Genomic DNA, 23,260 nt, shown 5'->3' with positions numbered 1-23,260 from the left:
TCAATGAAGTCAGTGGAAGTTTAATCTGAAAGGGGAAATAGGGAGTGGAACAAGGGAAACACTCCCTGGCCATGTAGATCTTATTTCAGTCTTATATGGCTGAAAAGCACTTCAGGTGGTCCTTAAGACTGAAATGTGCTCTTAACAAGAATCCATTTCTATAAACACAGAAGATTCTGCCAAATTCTGCACATGTTTTCATACATGTTTAATTTTACTCAGGTGTATCCCAGAACAACCAGGATCAAATTCAAGAGACATACCATGATCTGGCCAAATGACAGCTTTTTATATTTGGACCTGTCTTGGCACTGCTTGTTTGGCTTCAAAACGTAGTTTAAATCCACATCACCTTTAGTCTTTAATTTTTAAGTAATCTTCTCTTGCAGTTGTAAAACTATTAGATCCTTTAAAAGGTCCAGTTCTCCTTGCATAACACTGGCTGGCTTTACTTTGCTGTGAGACGATCCACTTGATCAAAAGCAATTGTGTTTTAAAGTTCAGATGAACTATCATTGCATAGGCAGCTGGCATAATAAACAGTTAACTCACTATATGTTTTCTCCTGTGCACTGTTAAATAGCTCCAACTGGCAGGATGCTTATAAGCTACACCTCTTCAATAACAATGTCCAAAACAAGCAAACCCTGCATGGTTCAATTTGTACTATTCTTGTTTAATCTGGAGCAATCTTGTTTAAAAAAGAATTGATCAGTGCCCAGCAAGATTTTGTGATTAAAACCAAAACAAAACATGTTGGATCAACTTTTCTTCTGACGTCATTTTACTAATTTCAATTAAAAAACCACTAGGAACGCCTATGATCTCTGCTACACACTTGTCAACAAAGTCTGATCGATGTACTACTAAGATAATAAAAAATAATAACAACAAAGCAGAGGGTGAAACTGGCCTCTTCCCTGCTCCCGGTGATGGCAGAGTAAAGACCTGCCATTTGCTTGGAACCGCCAGCATGAGTAATAGGAATATGAATGCAAATTAAACCAACCAATTGTTTCCTCTTTCATTTTTGTAGTTTGATAATACGAAAAGCCACTTTTATTGTTGATGCTTCTCAAAAAACATTCTCTTCTTTTCACTTGAAAAGCAGAGTGGGCTGGATTGTGCTGCCTCACACTAATTTTATGATGATTGCAGTGAAATTACCCGGTATTTACACTGGCAGAAATGTCAGAGAGCACTAAATCCCTACCTGCAAAGATACGCTCTGATGTTTATTCAACAGTGGATGTGTAAAAGCTAGTCACAACTTCTCTGGAGCACACAGCAGTGTTAGAAACTAAATTGCCAGCCTCCTCAGAAACCCTTTTCTGCTTCTCTGCCATTCCAGAGGCAGAGTGGAGCAGTGGCTGGGACGTCACAGTCCAGTCCTGAGGTCAAGCTACCAGCTCTACTGCTGATTTTGGGAAAGACCTTTATATTAGTTCTCATCTTCCATAAAACATCCCTTAACAAGTGCTTTGAGAGGTACAAAAGGAAGCCTTGATGTAAGAAAAACCGTCTCAGGCAAGTAATAATCTGAATAATTTAAACAACTACATTCTCACACAGTCGTAGTTGCTTTCAGAGGACAAGAACCAGATATACTGAGTCAGCTGTGATGTGCTGACCTTGGAGGAGGAAATAAAAGCAATTATCCTGTTTCTCTTGGCACTTATGAAAGACATGTTGCCATATATAAGAGGAGGAGGGAATGAAACAAAGCAAAGCACTGGTGTCATGATTAAATGTTGACTAGGCTAAAATTTGATAAAGTGTGATTGGATCAGTGTGATTCAACGTGGCGTTTTCATTTTGAAAGACCAAAAGTCTGTTGCATAGTCTTCCAGGAAACAAGGGAACAGTTGAGGTGCAAGGCATTTTCAGGCATTAGGGACCAGCCAGAAAAAGCCAATCAACTAAGAAACAGTGCAAACTCATTAACCCTAGTTAGCCATTATGTACAGAAGATTGCCTACAAAGCAGTTGCTATTGGTACTGCAACCTGAAAGTGAGGAGAATGAATAAACAAACAAACAAATAAATAAGGAGTGGGGTTTGAGGTAATGCCACTTCAGTTGGTGTTTACTTAGCCATCTCTTGACAAGCAGTGAGCTGCAACCATTTGAATCCCTTAAACCATGTTCTCTGCATGTTTCACATAAATAGTACGTGGCCAGGAAAGTAACAGAGGTGCATTTTAAGATATGTGTATGTATATGTAAATAAACATGTCTAAGTATGTCTATACATACATATTTATGTGTGCATATACATACTTCAACTACATACATGTGTATGTAGGTATATGAAATATAAATGGCATAAATACATATGTATGTAACTTTTCAGTAAACAGGAAACTGCATCAAACAACATCAAATTGTGCCAAACCCCAAATTCTACCAACAGGCAGTGCACATTCTGCCACCTTGGTTCACTCCAGAGTTTTACATTTAAACCTAATTTGACCTAATCTGTTTTTTCAAGATTTTCCAGTTTCCATCCCTAGAAAATTTCCAGTGGAGCCACAGATCCCTCCGTAGTGAATCAAATCCCATGCCAGGGGGCTCATGTTCTTTAAACAGATTTGAATGACTGCATAGGAACAGTCACAGATCAACAAGAAGCTCACAAACTGAAGGTTGATGGGACCTCTTTGCATATATGGTGACTCAGTGGTGACTTTTTCACCTGTTCATCACTGAGGCTCATGAGAAGACCCCTACAGCCTTCTTCTACTTGCACGTCCACCTCAGGCTCCCATTCTTCCATTTGGGAAATCTCACCACAATGGGATCATGCAGAGCTGGAACAGCTCTGTACTTAATGTAGGCCCACAGATCAAACCTGCAGCCTAAGAGAAGGGTGCTTAGCACGTGGATGCATTGCACATCCTTTACACAGTTATCTTACACAGATACAGTGGCCATCTCTTTGGGACTTAGGACACCTGCCTGGCAGCTGAAAGTTCAGGAGGGATGCTTACCTTCTTCTTTTTGTGACAGCACAAAGTTTCTGGGTGGAAGAAGGCATTCTGGACGTGTGACAGTTCTGCATTTGGATGAGCTGTTGCACACACAGAAACTGTGGCAGATTTTAACTGTTGTGCTCCTGTTGAAGATAAACAGATTCTCTTAAAATCCTGTTTGAATCTTTGAAAAATCTGATTTCTATTTCCTTTTTCCAACCATATGTTAGCAGATGTTATTTAGTCTTTTTTCTCTATATCACTTTACATCTAATTAGCACTTGAACCATTCCAGTTGTTAACCATCATCACAGTTCCAAAATTTTCTACAATTCTGAAGCTGTAGAACTTCTCCATACAAATCTTTGAATGATGAGAGAAAAATGAGAAGGAAACTAAGGGAATATTTTCTCCGTCCTAATATTTAATTAGAACTAGAAATCTGAAATTTGCAAGCTTTGTTCCATCCAGTCCACTAAACATCAGCACTACAAAATATTTAACAAGATTTTGATCCTGAAAATATGTATTTTTAGGCTTAACTTTAAGCAAGTAATACTCGCATTCTTAAATCCAGGGTTATTTTTGTGTGGAAAGAGATGTCAGAATGCCAATACATATGGCCAGGGACCTTTTAGCTGATTGAGAAATACATGGTTGTTGGGGTTTTTTTTCGTTTTTTTTTCTTTTTTTATTTCCCCCTAGAAACAGATATGTGCAGTCTAGACCTTTCTGTTCCCAAATTAATCCTGTTTAAATTGAAATACTGGAAAATATTCTCCCAGAAATGGGGTCTTTATCTTTCTTGTTTGCATCAGAAGTTATTTAGAACCTCTGGCAAGCAATTTTACATGTTCTGTATTGATTTCCCTTTGCTGGCACCTTCCAAGAAGGCAGCAAATCCCAGAGAAGGCTTTCTGAGGGCAAGGGTATTTGCAAGCATTTATTGCAATAGGCACCCCCCTCAACGGGAACCCACATGGGAATGTTTAATCTGGCCAGTTAAACATCAGCTGGAAAAAGCACTTGACAACATCCTGTGGAGAAGCAGCTAAGCAGTGACAGGGACTGATGAGCAAATAGACCTTCCCAACCCTGTTTCCTGTGACTTGTTTTTCAGAGTTGTTTAGTGCATTACAATATGCAACTCATAAATATTAATTTTTATTTTTTGTTCATAGCATCACAGTAGTTTGAAAGACATTTTCAAGATAAACTAAATTAGAGTCCTCTGAAGAGGTCACCATTCATCAAATACAAGCTGAAGCTACAGGAGAAGATTAAAACACCTGGGAGAAAGGACTGGACAGTTATGTGGGAGTCCAATGCGATGAATAGCTCTTGAAACTAGCTCTTCCAACCCAGAGGTAGAATTTAACATGAATTTTAGTGGACTGTCAAGGCTGGAAACAGGACCACAAAAGTCATCAGGAGGAAGACAGTGTGACAAGAAGCCAGCAATAAATTTTAGGCTGTCTATGCAACAGGGAGCCTGGGCAAGGAGTTGGAAACTTCTGTCCTCCTGTCTGTCTTCCTTCTGTACTCCTAACACCAAAAAGCTGTATAGCATTGCAAAAGAATGACTGCTGTGTAAATTAAACTATGGGTTAATTCTTCAAGCCCTTCTCTAATTTTAGAGCAATGCAGCTGCGACAGTTCTAACTAAATTATCTGTGGTCTTCACAGGGCATCTCAGCACCATGAGATCAGAATCAACCTCTCTTTTTCCAAACTAAAAAGCAGAAGAAAGCATTGGCTCCATAACATATATTACAAGGATGTACAATTTGCTAGAGTAAGGAGCAGAATGACATGCTGACTAAAGCATAGGTTGGCATCGCTTTCACTGACATGCTGTCAACGATGGGTTCACATTACACCTTAGCACAAACGTTACTACGCAGAACAACAGTATAATATCAAAAGCCAGATCACATTACTCACCCAGACTGAAACAACAGATTTATTGACAGAGTGTAAGCTCTGCTAGTGCTGCTAGAACCTCTTTGTATAGCTACGTTCACGAACCAGAAAGATTTATGTAACTGTTTTTCAATAACTGAGTTTTTCAGTGAATTCTTAGTTTGTAGCAACAGCATGGTTTTACACTGAGAGATGGCAGCAGCATTGACACAATTTTAAGGAACAAACAAAATGGCTCCAACATCTAAAACCCAGCAATCAGCAGCTTCTTGTATACTGGAAAAATATCCAGGAGGGTGTTACTGTCACTGATCCAGGACCAGGGCAAAATATGCCTGCTTAAATATTCCTGTAATGCATGTTCATCTTCCAAACCAGCTTTTAGGACTCTGGTATTAAAAACTACTGAATAAAGGAAGGAGTTATACTATTTTTATTTTAATTTTCCTTTCATCTAAAAAGGGAAAAAACATCTTGAAATGTCTACATCTACAAAAATCCTGCTTTCTTTTTCTTCTCCGCTTAAGAAGGGTGTTTCTTCAAACCATCAAAAACAAACCAAAGAAATGAACCCAGAATTTTTTGTACATTTTTCAATTCACTAAGATTTGAAATACAAACATAAATAATTATTTGAATAAATTTAAATGTACATGTAAATAAAAGTAAATATTAAAACCCCAAAACATCATAAATGTGAGACTGCTTCTAGCAATATCTAAAATATAACTTTGCATACAAAGCCTTTGTGCATATATTTGTAAGCAAACCTGGGTTGGCTACTCTGCAACATCACATCAAAAGTGCAAGAAAAAAAGCAAGTAAAACATTTAAAATAAGCATTAAAAGAGTATGAACACAGCAAGGTCACGTATTATAGCTCAAACAGTAGTCAGAGGGTGAAGGGAGGAACTGTAATTTGAGGATCAATGGCCTGAATTTTGCAGGAGGTCTGGTGAGATGATCATGATAATCCAAATAGGTTTAATTAGCCTTTCAGTGCATTTGAATTGTTGTATCCTTTTATTACAAGATCAGATTTCTTTTATCTAAGAACACCTACCACATCCAGTGGTCAGGACCGATAGCACTGAGCTAAAGAGCAAGTTGACTTTTTCCATTTTGTCTTCACTATTTAGCTCCTGACTTCTGCATTGCACTGTGTTCGTATGCTTCCAGTCCTTCACTTCAAGCTTGCTTGGAGGCATTTCTATCACACTTTCACCCTGACACACAGGGATGTGAAAACACTACTCTGTGGTTGCCACCTGCTTCAAGTCAATGAGGTGGTGACTGTTTAATGAAAAGTTTGTCCTAAAACACATGTGCAGAGGGGGCAAATTATCAGGCTGGTCTCCTTTCATTTATCTGTTCTAAGGGGTTTGGCTCATAACTTCTATACTGTTTTTTAAAAGCATCAGAGAGAGTCAGGGAAAACCACACCCCCACAAACACATACACATCCTATCTGATTGCTCTTAATTTTTATTAAGTACTGGTTTTCATGTTTTTCTCCCAATTATATTCAGTTCAATTGTTTTTTCAGGCAAAGTAAACACGTAACCTCTGTGACATACCATATATTTGTCCACATCTTTATAGAAGGGCTCTGCTGGTTCTGAAGAAAACCACATGCTGTCCCTTATCCACACATACTAGACAGATAAAAATAAAAGGGAAACACGCAAATAGTTTTTGGAGGAGACCAGCACTGGATTCAGTTCTTGTGGATTTATCTGTGAAAAGTTTGCTCTGTTAGAGTTGTTTTTCAGATTACATTGACCCTGAGTCATTTGGAGAGAAAGGAGACTCTGAGATCTCTTGCAGCATGAAGCAAACAAACAAACAAACTCCATTTCTTGCAAATAAATAGATGAAAGGGAAAAAAAGAAGTTGTGATGAACAATTTAAGGAAGTAGAAATGTTGCCTCTTCTTTAAAAAAATAATTGCAGTTTCCCAGTAACTACAGTAGAGTTTGTAGTGACTTCCTGCCTTACTTTCTCATAGCAGATGCCTAACAAAACCAGATTAAGGGATCCTCTCTTCAAGCCAGGTGGTAATGAAATGATGATACAACATTTCCAGCTCGTAGCACAATCTCCAACTTGTAAAATGCTGAGGCATGCCCATAAAACACAGACAAAAGTAGGTGAGGCTACTGCTTAATAATAGTAATAATAATAATAAAAATAAATTAATGATACTGAAAACTGAGTGGCATTTACCATGAAACTCAGAGAGACAGACAGTCCTTCAGCTATTTTCTTCTCCAATTTCATTAGAGACTAGCCTGTTTCTTTTTTCACTCCTGCCCAACATAACACTATTCTGTACAGACTTAAACATTTGCATGTGCTGTATTTGGCACCATTCTGTGGTAAGATGTAATTTATCTCTTAAATTTTGCTTTGATGATTCTCAGCCCTCAGGAAGGGCTGAGATAGATTGTTATTTGTAAGACTCCACAGAGGTTTTGTGGCAAGTATAGATTACATTTATGCTCATAGCAAAGTACCTTTCTGCTGACGAAATCCTTGGGTTGGCAGCAACTAGGCATGGCACCCTGGCTGTCCTAGACCTGCTCTGGCTCTGGCATTCCTCTGCTACTCACAGGTATCCTTCTTGAATTACAAAGGCAAGCCTTGGGCTGTTCCTGGAGACATCAGTGAACGCACAGTTACAGGCCGTGTACTTTTTTGCTTGGTCTTCACTCACCAAAAGTACAGCAGCTCTGTCTGTTTTCAAGTGATCAGAGCTGAGAGTCTTTGTGAAGTGACAGAAAGATTTGAAAGCACATGGTGAGATTTGACAAATTTTTCATACAGCTTAAATTTTACTGTGACAGCTGTCAATATTTGTTGAAGCATTTTATGGAAGAAATATCTTGCTAAAGATCTAGCAATAAATCTGGGCAATCATTCCAATTAAAGTCCTTCAGGTTAAAAAAAAAAAAAAAAAAAAAGACAGATTATTAGTACATTGTTATTTTACCTGACAAAAATGGCTGCAAAACCAGGTCAGGCTTGTAGATGACACTTGTGCCTGTAGCACAGGTACAAGAGGGATGATATTTTGCCTGTAGTAGTAGTTTTCACTCAGGTATTAGGTACCTATAATACTCTCAGTGCAAGTTCTGAACATCTTCTCCTAGGATTAAACAGGCCTTATGTATGAACAAAGGCTGAGGAGCCTCACAGAGGAGCTGAGCCTTGGGCACTGAATTCGCTTCAGTCTGCCGCAATTTGGTGAAAAACGTGAAATGGAAGTTCTGTCGCTGTCTTTGTTCTGCTGTTGGACAAATGCCATTGAATGCCATGAGAACAGTTTCTGTATCAAACTGCAGTCACTGTACTCCTTCTGGATCTGTAGGGCACAGACATACCACTTTCTTCTAGAAAAGGCTGATTTATCTGATTCCACCATACACCCCAAGATGTAGAAAGGTGTGCCTACAATAGGATGGGTTAAGCCAAAACTAAATTCCTGCTTTCTTCAAAAATAGTTGCTGGACAAAACAGTTTTGCTGACTCCATCAGTGCTGCCATATCTGCAACTATGAACAAAGGGTAATGCAGCTGTTCATCTCACAAACCGTTATGTATTTTGACAGTGTGGTTTTCCCCTCTTGCTTCCCTCTTTGCTTAGCTCATACAATGAGTCTGTCTGCTGATGTGCAGAAGAAAAACACAGTGTTCAGATGCCAGAAACCATCTGCTGCCTTTTATCAGGTCTTTTGCATCCCTCCCTTCTTGCCACCTGCTGACAGTATCAGTAACAGTATGTCCAAAAAAAATGAACATTTTATGTGCAGAGATTTTAGAATTATTCAAACCCTGTCTTGTGTAGACCTTTTGCAGAGGCCTCTTTTGCCCGTAGACATTTAAAACAGCTCCTAGTTCTGGGTCTGCACACCTGAAGCAAGCTGCCATCTTCTCAGTAGCTCTGGGGACTGGGCTCTCTGTTATTTGCCTTCTGTAATAATACCTCAGCTTCTTGTAGAACAGGATTGTGGGGTTTTTTTTTTCTTTTTGCTTGTGTGCACATGCAACAGCTGGTTATGCAATCATTTCGGGGAGGGGGCTTGGCAGGCAGGCACTGAAATCATACTCATCGTTTTAAAAAACCACCACTGCATCCAACAGTGCTGTGATGTGGAGAAGCCTCAAAAATATCCCAGAATGTCAAGTAAATGTCCCCTCTCTTTGTGTACACAAACACACAGTTCTCACAACAGGATATGCATATGCTAGTCATAGAAAACAAAGTGTAGGGGGGTATATGTTACATGTACTATTCTGTCTGTCACATCACCTTCATTGCCTAGTTAGTTAGTTAGCTATGTTAAAGCCAACCTGTATTCTATCTCAGGCATGGCAAGTGTTTATATCTCAGGAATCACTCCCACATTTTACATACCCAGAGCTCAGCTCAGCCTGGGGCTGCTTGTGATTCCCATTACAGTCAACAGGAGCTTCATGTGTCCACCGAGGAGGGAGCATCCCTCACCTTCCTGGTGCCACATCTCTTGGCGAGCAGAAAAGTAATGCTTTATAGCAGAGAAAAATAACTGGAAGCAGCCTTGCTACACCGTAGTAGCCAGCGCCGTGCATGATGTATAGCATGCTGCCTAGCAATGTTGCTAAGCAACACAGCACCATCCAAGAAAATCCTGCATTAGCTTGTAGTGGCTGGTGGGGTGGGTTAGACGTGACACTTTGCACACAGAATGATGCAGAGAGAGATGTGCTTTGCTCAAACTATTATGGCCATCTCTGATTGCTAATACATCTCCCCTATTATTCTCCCTGCACTGATGAACTACATCACGATGCACCATGTGCCACAATAATTTTCCCCTGAAAAAATACCTCCCCCCACCCCCCACGCTTCCTGTTTCTTAATGCTCTTCAAACCTGATTTAGAGAGTAGCGAGTAGTGGAATTTTACAGCTACATCCCATGATGCTCTCGCTCTCAGTCCCATGGCCTGGCTCATACCTCGAACTAACCGTAAAGTCAGATCACAGTGATGTGACTCACTATTATTACTAAAGATAGATCTTGTCAAAAGCAGTCATGAGCCCTGGATGTTTATTCAGCATTGTGTTTTGGGGTGGGTATTTTTCCTCTCTCTCCTCTCTAGACATTCGAAGGTCTATCCCATGTTAGTATTTGGGTGAGCAGACAGATGTGGCACATGCTTTTGGTGATCTGGAGGAAATCACAGACTTCCTGCACAGAATACTACCTGCAGAAGTGAGTTCAGCCTCACACAAGTCCCAGGTCAGAGATTCATAGTGGCACGGGCTGCCAATTCCCAAACCCAGCATGGGCACAGGTCAGGATAGCCACAGGAAGGAAGGAGAAATAATTTTAAGAAGGGTTTAATCTATGCCTAACAACCTTCTTTTTTTTTTTTTTTATGTTTACATACCAGCTGCTTCCACGTGTGAGCATTCATCTGGAGCATTTAATACCCACACAGAACAAAGCAGTGCTAGTGAAGGAGACAAAGAGAAGAAACCTAGGCACCAACTGAGAAAAGAGGGGCTCTCGCCAGCTTCTCCTGCTAAGGCCATATTATGGCTCAGCATTGGACAGGAGCAAGTGGCAAGACCAGAAAGACCCTACTCTGTTGTTTGCCGCTCCAGCCACCTTCTGAGGCAGTGACTGGTGAATGGGGACACAGTGAATACACATTCTGGTTAAGCTCCATGGGCATAACAGCTCTGCAGGGCAAACACACCTGGGACCTGGACAGATACTGTCCTGAAGAAGAGCAGCTTCTGTTGGTACAAAGTGGTTTGAATTCACCCTAGCCTCAGCCAGCCAAGCACAGGGAAAGGAGGATTTGATTATGCCATAAACATAGATATGGAAACTGGCAGGTGAAGGAGCTGGAGGTACTCCTTTGTTTGGGCATATTGGAACCCTTTCAGCCCTGTATAATTCCACTAATGTCAAAGGCATTACATCAGGGATAAAACTAACCCATTATTTTTAACCTGATCATTTCCTTGTATGCCCTTCATTCAGGAAATCCCTATGCAAGTGCATGATTTTAGTCATGTGAATATTCTCACTGGAGGCAGTGTGACCGCTCATGTACTTAAAGTTAAACTCATGCATATATACACGCAGGGCTGGGGCCTAGAACAGATTGAAGGGAAAGAAGACAGATAAATAGTGGGGGAATCCTGAACAACAATGTACCATGAGGTACACCTGTGAAAGGTGTCTGCCCATCTGGGCAAATGTGATATTTCCAGCTATGTTTTCCCTTGTAAGCTTGACAATTTCTCTGAGACCAGCATCATCTTTAGGAAAGCATTTTAAGGCATGACTGCTGAAAAGGGGAGCAGTGGTGTAGAGACCAAAATACCCAAAATGCTCCTAAAGTATTAAAAAAATTATTAATGAAGAAGCTAGTTATGCAAATGTCCTTAGGGGACTGCAATCTATGTCTGTGACTTTCACAACCTTGCCCTGATTCCCTCTCCAGCACTTGCAGGGAACACCCTAGGGCTCTTCATAGCAAGCCTCAACATACATGTTTTTCTGCATTACTTCTGGCTTCACACTTCTGTTCCTCAAAAATCCTTACTTTCAAAGACCAAGAATTATGATCTCTAACCAGTGTCATATGTCATCATGCTCTACAGAAATCTTCTGAGCAGCGGCTGTCATATACTTATATCTTGCAGCAATCTAGAAGACAGACCAGGAAAACATCAACCCCAAAAATTTAGTTGATGAAGAATTCCCATTCAGTTTCTGTGTTACACCCAGACTATTATAAAAATCCGCCTTCCCAAAAGCACTGCTTTCACCACTTTAGAAAGACGTTTTTCAAAAGGACCCATGTGTGTTATAACGTCTGGCTGCAAAGTGAAACGTGATGCCAAATCTTTGCCTATCAGGTTTAAGCTTTCACGTGATCTGAACAAGGGTCACTTTCATAGATACCATACCACAAGACAAGTGTTTCAATGAAGTTCCTGAAATCAGCGGAGTCACTCTGGTTTGCAGCAGAATAAATGAGATCAGGTTTGCCATAATAAATGAATTCATAAAGGAGGTGCTCATGTACATTGCAAAACAGGCTAACAAGAGTCAGAAGATGTGCTGAATTAATTTGTCATTACTATGGAGTAAGAGCTACTGGAAATAGTTATGTCTGTGGCTTCTAGAATAGTCTTTAATTTCTCATGCTCATCCAAATGAGGGAAAACACCATCTTCACCAAACTTCCCCTTACTTGCATATGGACTCTTTAAATTTGCTAAGAAAGCAAACAGTTTAGTTTCATCCCAACTTTATCTTCGAGGTTTATGTATTTGTCATTCAAACGAGACAGGCAAATCCATGAAATTCATTTCACACGACATTGAGCAAATGGAATGTGGAGTAATGTTCTTTAGTTTCTGACATTTGATCAAATGCAAGTTGGCTACAAGGAAAGAGAAGGTGACATGCAGCTGCCTTGAAATGGATAAAAACCTTACCACAATAATCACAGTTAATACACAAATAAAGTTATATTATTAGTATTGGCTTCCCTCTTGTGGTAATATGTAAGCTGTAGCCCTAATATCTAACCAAAATCTGCTGAGGCATTAAAATGCTGCAATAAGCTCATTGAGCAAGATCCTTGCATATGTGCACAAGACAGCTCATTTCAGTTCAAGGCATGTACAAAGATCTACACATGGCGAGTAGATGGCAGGCTGGGGTCTCTGCTCTGCAGAGATACCTTTGACTTGAGTATTTGGGAGATCTGCCCTGCTATTACTCAGGCCAGTATCTGGCCCAAGTTTAGTCTGAAGGAAGAGAAGCCTTCCACTTGAAGTGCACTTTCAGTCCTGGCTGAAAGGGTGTTTCATGTTCTAGATCTATTCAGTTCATGATCTCTGCTGATTCTGCCAGTTTAGTGGGCATTTCTGTGATAGACCTCAACAATATAGACCAACAGCTCTAATTTGCTGTGTATATTGCCATTCTGACTCCAGAGGCGAGTCTAGATGAACATCTCATTTCCCACAGCAGTGACAGAGGAGGTATAATGATCCTCCTCTCCTGTATTTTCTCCATAGCCACTTGCCCATTACCATAATATGATGAACATTTGTGAATATACAAATTTTTTGTATCAGCAGCATGTGTAAGAAGGTATGACTGCTATTAATAAAGTGTCTTTCATCAGAATTTAAAGCTGTTTATAAAGGATATTGGTCTAATTCTTGCTTTTTTAAGATGGAGGAACTAAGGTGCAGAATAATTAGAAGCCAGTCAGCAGGCCAAAGGCAAAGCTGAAAATAGATCCCAAATCTCCTGAGTCTCAGTGCAGTGTTCTAACTGCTCCTCTGCCAATGTGTGAAACATTAAAAGCTCAGCTACATCAAAGCATGTGTATTATTCACATACTTTCCCAAACCAGTTATTTTTACCACTGGTATTTCATGCACAGCCTTAAAACAATCAAATGTCCAAGTGAGCCCACATCACCTTTTCTAGCATGAAGCCTTGCAAATTAGTACTTATTTCACCAACCTATAAAAATCATATCATATCTCACCCTTAAATAATTTTTTCAGGCTTTCTAGATTATCTTAAAAGAGTGGAAATTTTCTTCAGTCTAAGCGTAGATATCCCTCTGCCTAGGAAGCTTCAAGCACCTAGTTGTGGTTTTCTTCCCCTTTTACAACAGATTGCTATGGTAGCATGGAAAATAAACTAGAATGCCTTGAGCACCCCAGAAGTACCTCATGCACAGGAAAACCATGACAATCATTTTATCATATAACAATGCTAGTGTGAAACCTCCCTTAGAGGGCAGGAAAACACAGACATAAGTGCTTGGTTTTTCCAGTATCCCTATGATGAGCTTCTGGTAGAGTGTTCTGATGCCAAGTCAGTTCAGTTGCCTAACTCAGTATCACTCCCGCTCCTATTCTGGACTCCCCTAACCATTTTTATGGTTTTACAATCATTCTTCCCAGTTTGGAGGGGAAAAAAAAGAAAAAAAAAAGTGTTCTGTCTCCTGCCTATGAGTGAAAAAAACCTTTTTCTTAACGGGAAAATTAGTCAGGCCTGCTCCAGGCGGCAAAATTTTAGTGGGTGGGTCACTCCGCCTGTACAGGCGCAGTCCCTGGGGAGTCAGTGTGACAGAGCACTTGAACTTACCCACCCAAGCAGAACTGCTTCTGGAGCATAGGGTATGGAAAACAACCAGGTGAATTAAATTCTGTGAGAGTACCAACTGTTCCTGCGGAAGATAAAGGGTAGCCCCTGGGAGAGAGGGGAAAAAAAAAACAACCTACAACAAACAAAAACCTTCCTTCAGCAGCTGCAAGAACAAAAACACAGTAGCAACAGGGAGGTGAGTCGGGTCATAGCTTTTCTGTGCCACATTCTCTGAGTTTAACTTAAGCACCATGAGAGGAAAACTCCTCCACTTCTTGTAAATAACATAAACTTTTTACAGAGGTCAGGAACTTGTTTACAGCTACACCCTGGCTCCTCTGGGACTCTCCCATGCTGAGTCTGGGAATCACAGGCTCAGCCAAAGGGAAGCAGCCGGGTGCAATTACTGACTAGCAGGTGCAGAACTACATTAAAAACAGATAGAAAGCTCATGTTTCAGGTGAGTTGCAAGGTGAGGAATAGAAGTAGTCAGTGTCTTTAGCCTTGCTTAAAAATTTGGGATTGTTAGTAATTACTAGCGGGTTTGTCTATGGGTGGTGGAGTTTTTTTGTTTAATTTTTTTTTTAAAGGAGTTGGTCATAGTCTGGTGCAGGGTAAGTCTGGCATGTTTTTGGCACTGGCCTGATATGCTCTTACCACCGTGAGGAACCCAGATGTGTTGTTACAAGCCTCATCTCCTTTTTAGCTCTACATGCTGCAAGTTCTTTGTGGAACAGTCTGAGTCTTGCTAAAAGTTTTATGACACCTCACACAGCTGAGCCCTGATCAAAACACATCCCCACCACTACCACAGCTGAAGAATCATCACATTCTCTCTAGAGACATAAAAGTGCTGATTACAGCGAACGTTTTGGCTGTCATGACTGTGTGAAGCCCATATGTCTTCAGTTTTAGCACAAAGGTATGTCTAAATGCATCTAAGCTCAGACCAATTGTTTTCATGATTTCTCAAATAAAAGAAAAATAAGATCTGTTTTGCATAATTTCAGTTCTAGTCTGTATCCACAGGACAAAAATGTGATGTTTATAATATCACCACATTTACTAAGAATGGGTACTTTAAGATCACAATGCTACAAGCACTAAAGCGTAAGGCCCACAAGTGCACGTTCTTCCAGGTGTTTCTCATGGAAGAGCTTGTAAATGTCCATGTGCTCAGTAAGTGACCAAATTGAAATGAGGGACAGAGGTAAATGTCAGATTATGAGGGCAGTTGGGCAGTTTAATTGCTTTGTAGAACTCCTAAAAACTCCCATCAAATGATGATGGTGTAATCTATTACTATAACAGACATCCAAACACAAGAACCGACTTTATCAGGATTTAAATATTCCTTCCAGTATAAGGCATAATGGTACAAACTGTTTACCACCTGTGGGATTTTACTTGTCTAAAATTAACCTGTGAGTGGCAGTCTGATTTTAATTCTTTAACGCACTACCAGGATTTGACCAAATCTCTAGTTCATTAAAGTACTCTCAGCTCTGGGTGCTTTGACTGGCCTCAATAAGGCTGATTTTGTGTGTGTTAAAATGCTACATGATCACAGAGTGTTTCAGAATTACACTAATAAAATTTGGGATATAGAACCCCACTTCAAATAAACCTGTTCTCTGTTGCATTCCAAAACACCAGTGCATGAAGAAAAAACAGACAAATTATTACTTTTGCTGAAGAAACCCAAAGATTTTTCTACATTTTATATATGTTTTTATTACTATTGTAGTTATGAAAGTTATCAAGAAGCATCACGTTGTGTCAGGCTTAAACATGTCATGGACTATACTTGTGCCCTTGAATGCCACCACAAGAAATACAAATCAACAAGGCCTAGTGCAAGGTCCTGCACATTGGTTGGGGCAATCCCAAGCACAAATACAGGCTGTGCAGAGAGTGGATTGAGAGCAGCCTTAAAGATGAGGACTTGGGGGTGCTGGCTGATGAAAAACTCAACCAGACAGCAATGTGCGCTCACAGCCCAGAAGCCAACAGTGTCCTGAGCTGCATCAAAAGAACCATGGCCAGCAGCTCAAGGAAGATGATTCTATCCCTCTACTCTGCTCTAGTGAGACCCCTCCTGGAGTACTGTGTTCAGTTCTGGAGCCCCCAACACAGGAAGGACATTGACCTGTTGGAGCAAGTCCAAAGAAAGGCTACGAAGATGATCAGAGGGCTGGAGTGCTTCTCCTATGAAAACAGGCTGAGAGAGCCAGGGTTTTTTCAGCCTGGAGAAGAGAAGGCTCCAGGGAGATCTTATAGCAGCCTTCCACTACCTGACGGGGCCTAAAAAAGGGACCTTTTACACAGGCATGTAGTGACAGGATGAGAGAGAGGGGAGATACAGATGAGATATTAGGAAGAAATTATTTCCTGTTAAGGTGGTAAGACACTGGAACAGGTTGCCCAGGGAAGTTGTGGATGCCCATGCCCCCTCCCTAGAAGTGTTCAAAGTGAGGATAGCTGAGGCTTTGGTCTAGTAGAAGGTGTCCCTGTCCATGGCAGTGGGGTTGGAACTAGACGATCTTTAAGGTCCTTTCCAATCCAAACCATTCTATCATTCTATGATTCAACCAAATACAGCCAGGGGAAGAAGAGGGAACTAAATTACAACATCCAGAATAAAGCCTGTTGGTGACACTGTCTTCCTTACCCAAAGAGCGTTATTGCAAGTCTCTGTTTTCGATGTAGCTAAAGCGATCACTGCACTGTCAATTTGTAGCAACAGCAACATCTAGTGTCTCAAGCCCGCCCTGCAGACTCCACGCAGCTCGCTTGTCATTAACGCCATGCTTTCTATTTCAACAGCACCGCCCGTCTGAGCTACTCACACCGCAGAAAATAATTGCACAGACTTAGTAATGGCGTTTCGCCATCTCTTATGGAAAAGCTGGAAGAATTAAGGAGAGAAAGACTTTAACTGCTCAAGGTAGTTCAGTAGCAGGTAGGACCTGAGTTGCTCAAGGTCACGCAGAGACTAACAAGGTCAGAGCTGACATTCAGACTGCCTACCCTGTGCTTTTCCTGGAAGATTGTCTCTTTATCCGAGGAGACATTTGGATCTAGCTTATTTGAGGGGACGAAACAGCTCACTGCACTGAGTTTCTCTGTGTTAGAGGGCAGCAGGATGGGAGGAAAGCACAGGTGACATACTCTCTGTTGAAGAACTTGTGAGACGCCTGCTCTCCTGGTGCATCTGAACAGAGGGATACACACAGGTGTGAGCTGCAGGACCCTTACAGGAGCAGGGGAAAGAGCTGTTGGCCACTACCCTCAGTTACAGCAATCCCCTGCAGCCCAGCCCGCTCTTCCCATCCCTGGGCCTTCCGCACGCAAAGCCACAAACCAGCTACGGGCCTGGGTGTAACTCAGGAAAGCCAGAGGCGGGGGCGAGACCTGCAGAGAGAGCCACTCCTCTGGCCCTCTCCAGAGCCCCGTGCTGCCGAACGCTGCCCGAGGAAAGCCACCTTCAGCAGCAGCGGCAGGGCGCGGCAAGGCGCAGCTAAGGGAACCTTTCCCCCGGCGCTCCGGCCCCTGCGAGGCAGGGAGGCCACGGGGCCCCCAGGCCCGCCCCGGGCGCTGGTTCCTCCCAGCAGGGGCAGGGGCGGGCAGCAGCCGCCTCTCGCCGGGCTGGCTGGGCAGCCGGCGCGCCCGCAGCGCGCACCTCCCGGCCCCAGCTCTCAGGGGGCCGGGCGAGGCTCCTCAGAGAGCAGCACGGAGCCGCTCGGCAGAGGGGCGGGAGTGAGGCGGGGCGGGGGCCGCCCTCCTGCCCGCGCTCGGGAGCTGCAGCCCGCAGCTGAACTACTGTTCCCAGGGCGCGCCGCGGCGGAAGGGGGCGGCGGGGAGCGGGGCGGGGAGGCGGGGAGCGGGGCGGGGGCAGGGGCCGCGCCTGCGCCTGCCTCTGCCTGCCCGGGGCGGCCGTGCGGGAAGATGGCGGCGGCGGCGGGGCTGTCCCTGAAGGTGAAGTCGGGGTGGCGGGGGGGGGAAGGGAAGAAGGGAAGCGGGAGGCGGCGGCGCTGGGGGGAGACAGGACAGGCAGCGAGGAGCGGGGCGTCCCGCCTGCGCCCCCGCCCGGCGTCTCGAACCTTCCCCGGCAGCCCCCGCCCGGTGGGGGCGGTGGGTGACGCCGGCCCTTGTGCGCCCCGCAGGTGCGGCAGCTGAGCACGTCGGCGGCCCGGCCGGTCTCCAAGCTGGTGAAGGTGAGGAGAGAAGGGGGGCGAGAGGGGGGTGGGGCGGGGGTGTCCCCGGCTGTGTCCCCGGCTCCGGGCCGCTCTCAGCGCCCGCCGCGCTCTCTCGCCCGCAGCCCCCCATCCAGGTGTACGGGCTGGAAGGGCGCTACGCCACCGCGCTGTACTCCGCCGCCACCAAGCAGAAGAAGCTGGACCAGGTTGAGAAGGAGCTGAGCCGCGTTTGGGTGAGGTGTTCTCCGGGCCGGGGTTCCGCCTGAGCCGGCGCGGGGGCTTGGGGGGGAGGGGGCGGCACGGCTTGCCGGCCGCCGGGGAGGGGGCAGGCGGGCCCGGCTGCCGCGCAGGGCCGGGCTCCCGCCCGCAGCCGGGTCGGCACCGCTGCCCCCTGCCTGCGCCCCGCTGTTGAGCCGCACGGAAGGAGCATCGTCTTTAAGAGGAGCATACCGTGAGTGAAACAACACCTGGAGCTGCCGCTTCTGCTCTCACAGACCTCTTTAACTCTTCATTCAGGGATTGACCGTGTTGCTTGCTTTAGGTGGCCCAGCTAGGCTTTGCAATGCCAGGAGAGCTCGTTGTCTTCATCATGTTGCTTGTTTATTCTCTTAGACTCTCTTGAAGGACCCCAAGCTAGCCAGTGTTGTTATGAACCCTCATACCAAGAGCGTAGTTAAACAGAAAGCTGTGAACGATGCCTTAGCGAAAGAGAAGATGTCCCCAATTACTGTCAACCTGATGAGTGAGTAGCCATTTGAATTGTGGAAGACGTCAGAAGATACTTGTTTTTATTGTTAGCTAAGCCAATCTGCTTCTAGCGGGTGCTTTAAACCCTTTCGATGCATCTGCCACTCCCAGATTTGCTTGCTGAAAACGGTCGCCTGCGTTATACTCCAGACATTGTTGCTGCGTTCGGAAAGATCATGAGCGCGTACCGAGGAGAAGTGCTGTGCACGGTCACCACTGCACAGGTGAGCTAAGTATCTTTAAATTTAGCTTAACGGCTGGCAGTATAAAAGGTATAAAACCTTGCTAGCTTAATTTTGCTGTCTGTAGTGTAAGTACTTGCTTTATGAGTAGTGAGGACCTTCTTTGCCTCTACCAAGGTGAAAGTCTTTCTTTCTGCAAATAGTTTTTTGATATCTAACAATTATTGGTCAAATGGGTGCAAACTGGAATGTAGGAGGTTACATGTGAATATCAGAAAAAACTTCTTTCCTGTGAGAGTGACAGAGCACTGGAACAGGCTGCCCAGAGAGGTTGTGGAGTCTCCTTAGCTGGAGACATTCAAAACCCACCTGAACCCGTTCCTCTGTGATGTGCTCTGGGTGATCCTGCTCTGGCAGGGGGGTTGGACTAGATGATCTTTTGAGGTCACTTCCAACCCCTAAGATTCTGCATTTCTGTGAAATATTAAATCTCCTCTTTCAGCGTAACAGGTAACATCTTTCCTTCACTGGGTGTGAACCCAGTGGCTAATAAAAGTCAGCTGGGTCTGCAGATACAGCTGCCCTTGCTCTTACTTCTGTCATCAGGATCACACAGATCAGGTTAGAGTTAACAGATGAGCTATTAGCCAGGGTGAGGTAGGTAACTGATAGAACTGAGAATGCCTGCGGTGCTTGTGCTGTGCTCCATGGGGAGCAGCTACCTAATTCATCTGCAGGAATCAGGACAAGTGGCTAACTCCAAAACTGTAGGAAGGCTTCTTCAAAAGTGGCAGACAGGCAAGTCTGGCAGGTGCTCGGGAAGGTGGTGTCTCTGTCAACATCTGAAAGGAGGCACAGTGGTTCTGGCACTTGAGTTATTTCTTTGTTAATGGAACCATACCCAGGTCTGCTAGAGTGGGAAGCTGGTCAGGTAGGTAGGTAATGTAAATCTGTGGTCCTTGTGTAGGGCTGTCTACCCAGCAAGCTGCCTGCCTGGACTAAGTAGACTGATCCACTTCACATTCACTGCCTGTGTGTAGGCCATGAGCACAGATTGTCAGTCTAGTTGATAGGCTTCAGAGACACGTGGATTCACAAGTCTGTGCAAACCTTTCCACAAGCTTTCCCAAATACTTCATAAAGTTACTTTCCTGCTGCTGTGGTTTTTTGGGGGTTTTTTTGGTGTGTTGTTGTTAGTTTCTTTTGGCTCTCAAACTGTTAGCTATTAAATAGAAATGATTTAAATTGCTGGTAACACAAAGCCACTGCTTTTCAGTAAAGTCCCCTTTTTTTCTATTTCAGTGGTATTGGAGCAGCTTGTAGGGATAGCAAGGGCAAATTCACAGTGTCTCTCCCACAGGGGTGCAGAGTTCTTCCATGGTCACAGAGAGAGGTGTACTTAGCCAGGAGCATTCTGCAAGTGGGAAGCAGGGCTGGGAGCTTGCTTCCAGGTCCTCAGTTGCTGCCCAGTGCTTTGCGTGAAACCATGTCTCTTCTCAAGCTGGTGGTCTTAATTGTTAGAAGCAGCAAAATGAATCTTTCCTTCTACAGCCTGACCACTACTGTGGGGCAGATGCCAAGGTTTTTCATCAAGTGCTTACTTTCATAATTACAAATTACTGTTGTGTGCCATCTGAAGATGTCTGCATCAAACTTCTGCTGGGAATGTGTGCACGAATCACACAAGGTTTCATGAAATTAGCAGGGCAGAAAGTGACTGCTGTTTCTGTGCTGTCCTTTGGTTATTCATGTCCAAGAAGGCCACTTAATCTTCCTTCCTTGTGGAAGCATCTGTCTTAAGAAGAATCTGAATAGAAAATCTGGGTTGTCATGATACCATTTGAATAATTTGAAGTCCTTAATTTTCCTTATCTTCTGTTAAAATTTTTCAGCCTTTGGATGATGCCAGCCTTACTGAGCTAAAAAGTGCTCTGAGTGGATTCTTGGCTAAGGGAGAGGTCTTGAAACTGGCAACCAAGGTCTGTATTTTTTATTTGTAAATAAATTTAAGTTTGTGTTAGGCTGGGCTTCAGTCTCTGTGATCTTTTTAAAAAAATAATTTTAGTGATTTCAGTTGTTACATTACATAGTTCTGTGCTTTCTTGTAGACTTGATGCTTTAATCACTAAAGCTTTGGAATAGCATGACTAAGTAGTGTCAAAAAAGGCTCTTTTAAAAGCTTCTTTCTTTTTTTACTAGCATGAAAGTTGTATACCAGGCTAACAAATTTTTGCTAATAGAATTTCTGTTCAATGTTTCTTCTTTAGACTGATCCAGCAATCCTTGGTGGCATGATTGTCAATATTGGGGAGAAGTATGTGGACATGTCAACAAGGTCCAAGATCCAGAAACTCACCAAAATAATGAGAGAGAGTGTCTAGCAAGCTGTCCTTGTCACTCACAGTGAAACCTGTCAGATGGAAACAATAAAATTATTTCTTCTTGAATAGACAGTGTGAAGTATTTTGTTTCAGAAACACAGCAGGGAGGGAGAAAGGTGATGGATCTGCAGCGAGTTTCACTTAGTCCTCACTGGACATTTCATAACACAGCTTGAAAACCTAGCTCTCCCTGAATGCAGGTGAATATTGCTTTGAAGGAAATGGAGAATTATGCTCTGGGAGCTAATAAATGGGGTCAACACTGCCTAAGTTCTGTCAGCCTCCAGTGAAAACTTTTACACAGGATATCTTCAGGATGGTGGAGCAGCAGTCCTGCTGCTGCATGTGCTGTTTCTGCTTGCAGAAGGTGTGACTGCTGGAACTGTGGCTGCTGAGTTCTCTCTGAAGTGGGACAGTGGCTGTTAAAATAGTCATGTCATCCGTGCGTTCTCATCTGCAAATGTGAAATCAGCCCGAGTTTACTTCTGTGTCATTGGAGAGAGTTTTCTATAAGCTTTAAATTGCCCTCTACAAGCTTCACAGTCAGAGGTTCGGGTGCTTGTAACAAAACTGCGTGCAAAAATGCTTGGAACAGGCTGGGTTCCCAACTAGCAAGTGCTGTGGCAGTGTTGTCATGGCTGCCTGTATCTGCTTCCTGGTTTATTATTGGATGCACATTTCTAAGAGTCCTGTTTCTGTCTTGAAGTGCTGTGCCTGTGGTTTCTGTTCAGATCATCTTTGACAGGCTCAGGAAGGAGTGTGCAATGTCTGCATCTGCCTGTTGGTCCTTGGCAAGAATCTATGTTTAACTTAATTTTGGATGGATCCCATTCTTGCAGGGGTAGGGTGTTGAAGTGGTAGTGCTAGCGCATTCCAGTGGGATTATTATTGAAACCTGTTAACCAGCTGCTTGTTTGGGACAAAGTAGCCCCAAGCAGCTGCCACCCTTCCCAAAGTGTCCCATCACACCTCACACTGCACCAGCCATGATGTACAAACCCCTGTGGTGCAGTGCTTTGGCTGCAGCCCCGTCTGCTTGTGCTGACCCAGCCCCAAAACAGCTGGGGAAAAGAACACCGTGGAGGTGCAGGTGTTGGCTGGGGCTGAGCTGGGCAGAGGGGCCCACAGCTCAGTAGGATACCCTGAGTATCGCCTCAGGGCAGCCAAAGTCAGTCATCATTAGCAAGCACCAGGGGAAGAGACCAGCGTGGGGCTGCCGTCTTCCCCAGCAGCAGGGCCACAGGCTGTTGCTGACAGGCTGCATACAGGTTGTCACCAGCATGCCTGGCTGCCAGCACAGGGACTGTGCAACATAGCAATGCCCACGGCATAACAGCACCTGCCTAGGGAGCAAGTGCCTTTGCCTTGGCTTTTTGGGATGGGCGGGGGGGGGGGTTAATTGTTATTTTTGATAACTTATTTTTGCTGTCTTACCACAGATTCGGTTAATCCTCAATATTCAGATCTGAAAAAATGCAAACAATATGTTACAGAGATGAAAAGCCACATGTGCCAGGCATTAAATGCTGGTAAGTTATATTCCTGCTGCTGGGGATACCACTTGGCATACCCCTGCATAGTTCTTCTGTCAGCAGTACTAAACTGTAGATGTATTTAGTAAGTATGACACAGTATCACTCTTCAGCACTTCTCAAGAATGTAACAGTACACATG

At 43.7% G+C, this 23,260-nt stretch overlaps 1 protein-coding gene across 1 annotated transcript; it reads left to right on the top strand.

Moving 5' to 3' along the window:
- The first annotated feature begins 17,986 nt into the window (after positions 1–17,986).
- ATP5PO (ATP synthase peripheral stalk subunit OSCP) lies at positions 17,987–21,652 on the top strand. The gene is made up of 7 exons (XM_051631240.1): positions 17,987–18,055; positions 18,244–18,294; positions 18,399–18,509; positions 18,889–19,018; positions 19,135–19,247; positions 21,098–21,184; positions 21,473–21,652. The coding sequence occupies exons 1-7, from the start codon at positions 18,026–18,028 to the stop codon at positions 21,584–21,586; spliced, it is 636 nt and encodes a 211-aa protein (XP_051487200.1). The 5' UTR covers positions 17,987–18,025; the 3' UTR covers positions 21,587–21,652.
- Positions 21,653–23,260: the final 1,608 nt, after the last annotated feature.

This window comes from Apus apus, chromosome 1 (assembly GCF_020740795.1).
Source record: "Apus apus isolate bApuApu2 chromosome 1, bApuApu2.pri.cur, whole genome shotgun sequence".
Taxonomy (NCBI): domain Eukaryota; kingdom Metazoa; phylum Chordata; class Aves; order Apodiformes; family Apodidae; genus Apus; species Apus apus.
The sequence above is the reverse complement of the archived record's forward strand: the minus strand, read 5'-3'. Positions and strand labels throughout refer to the sequence as shown.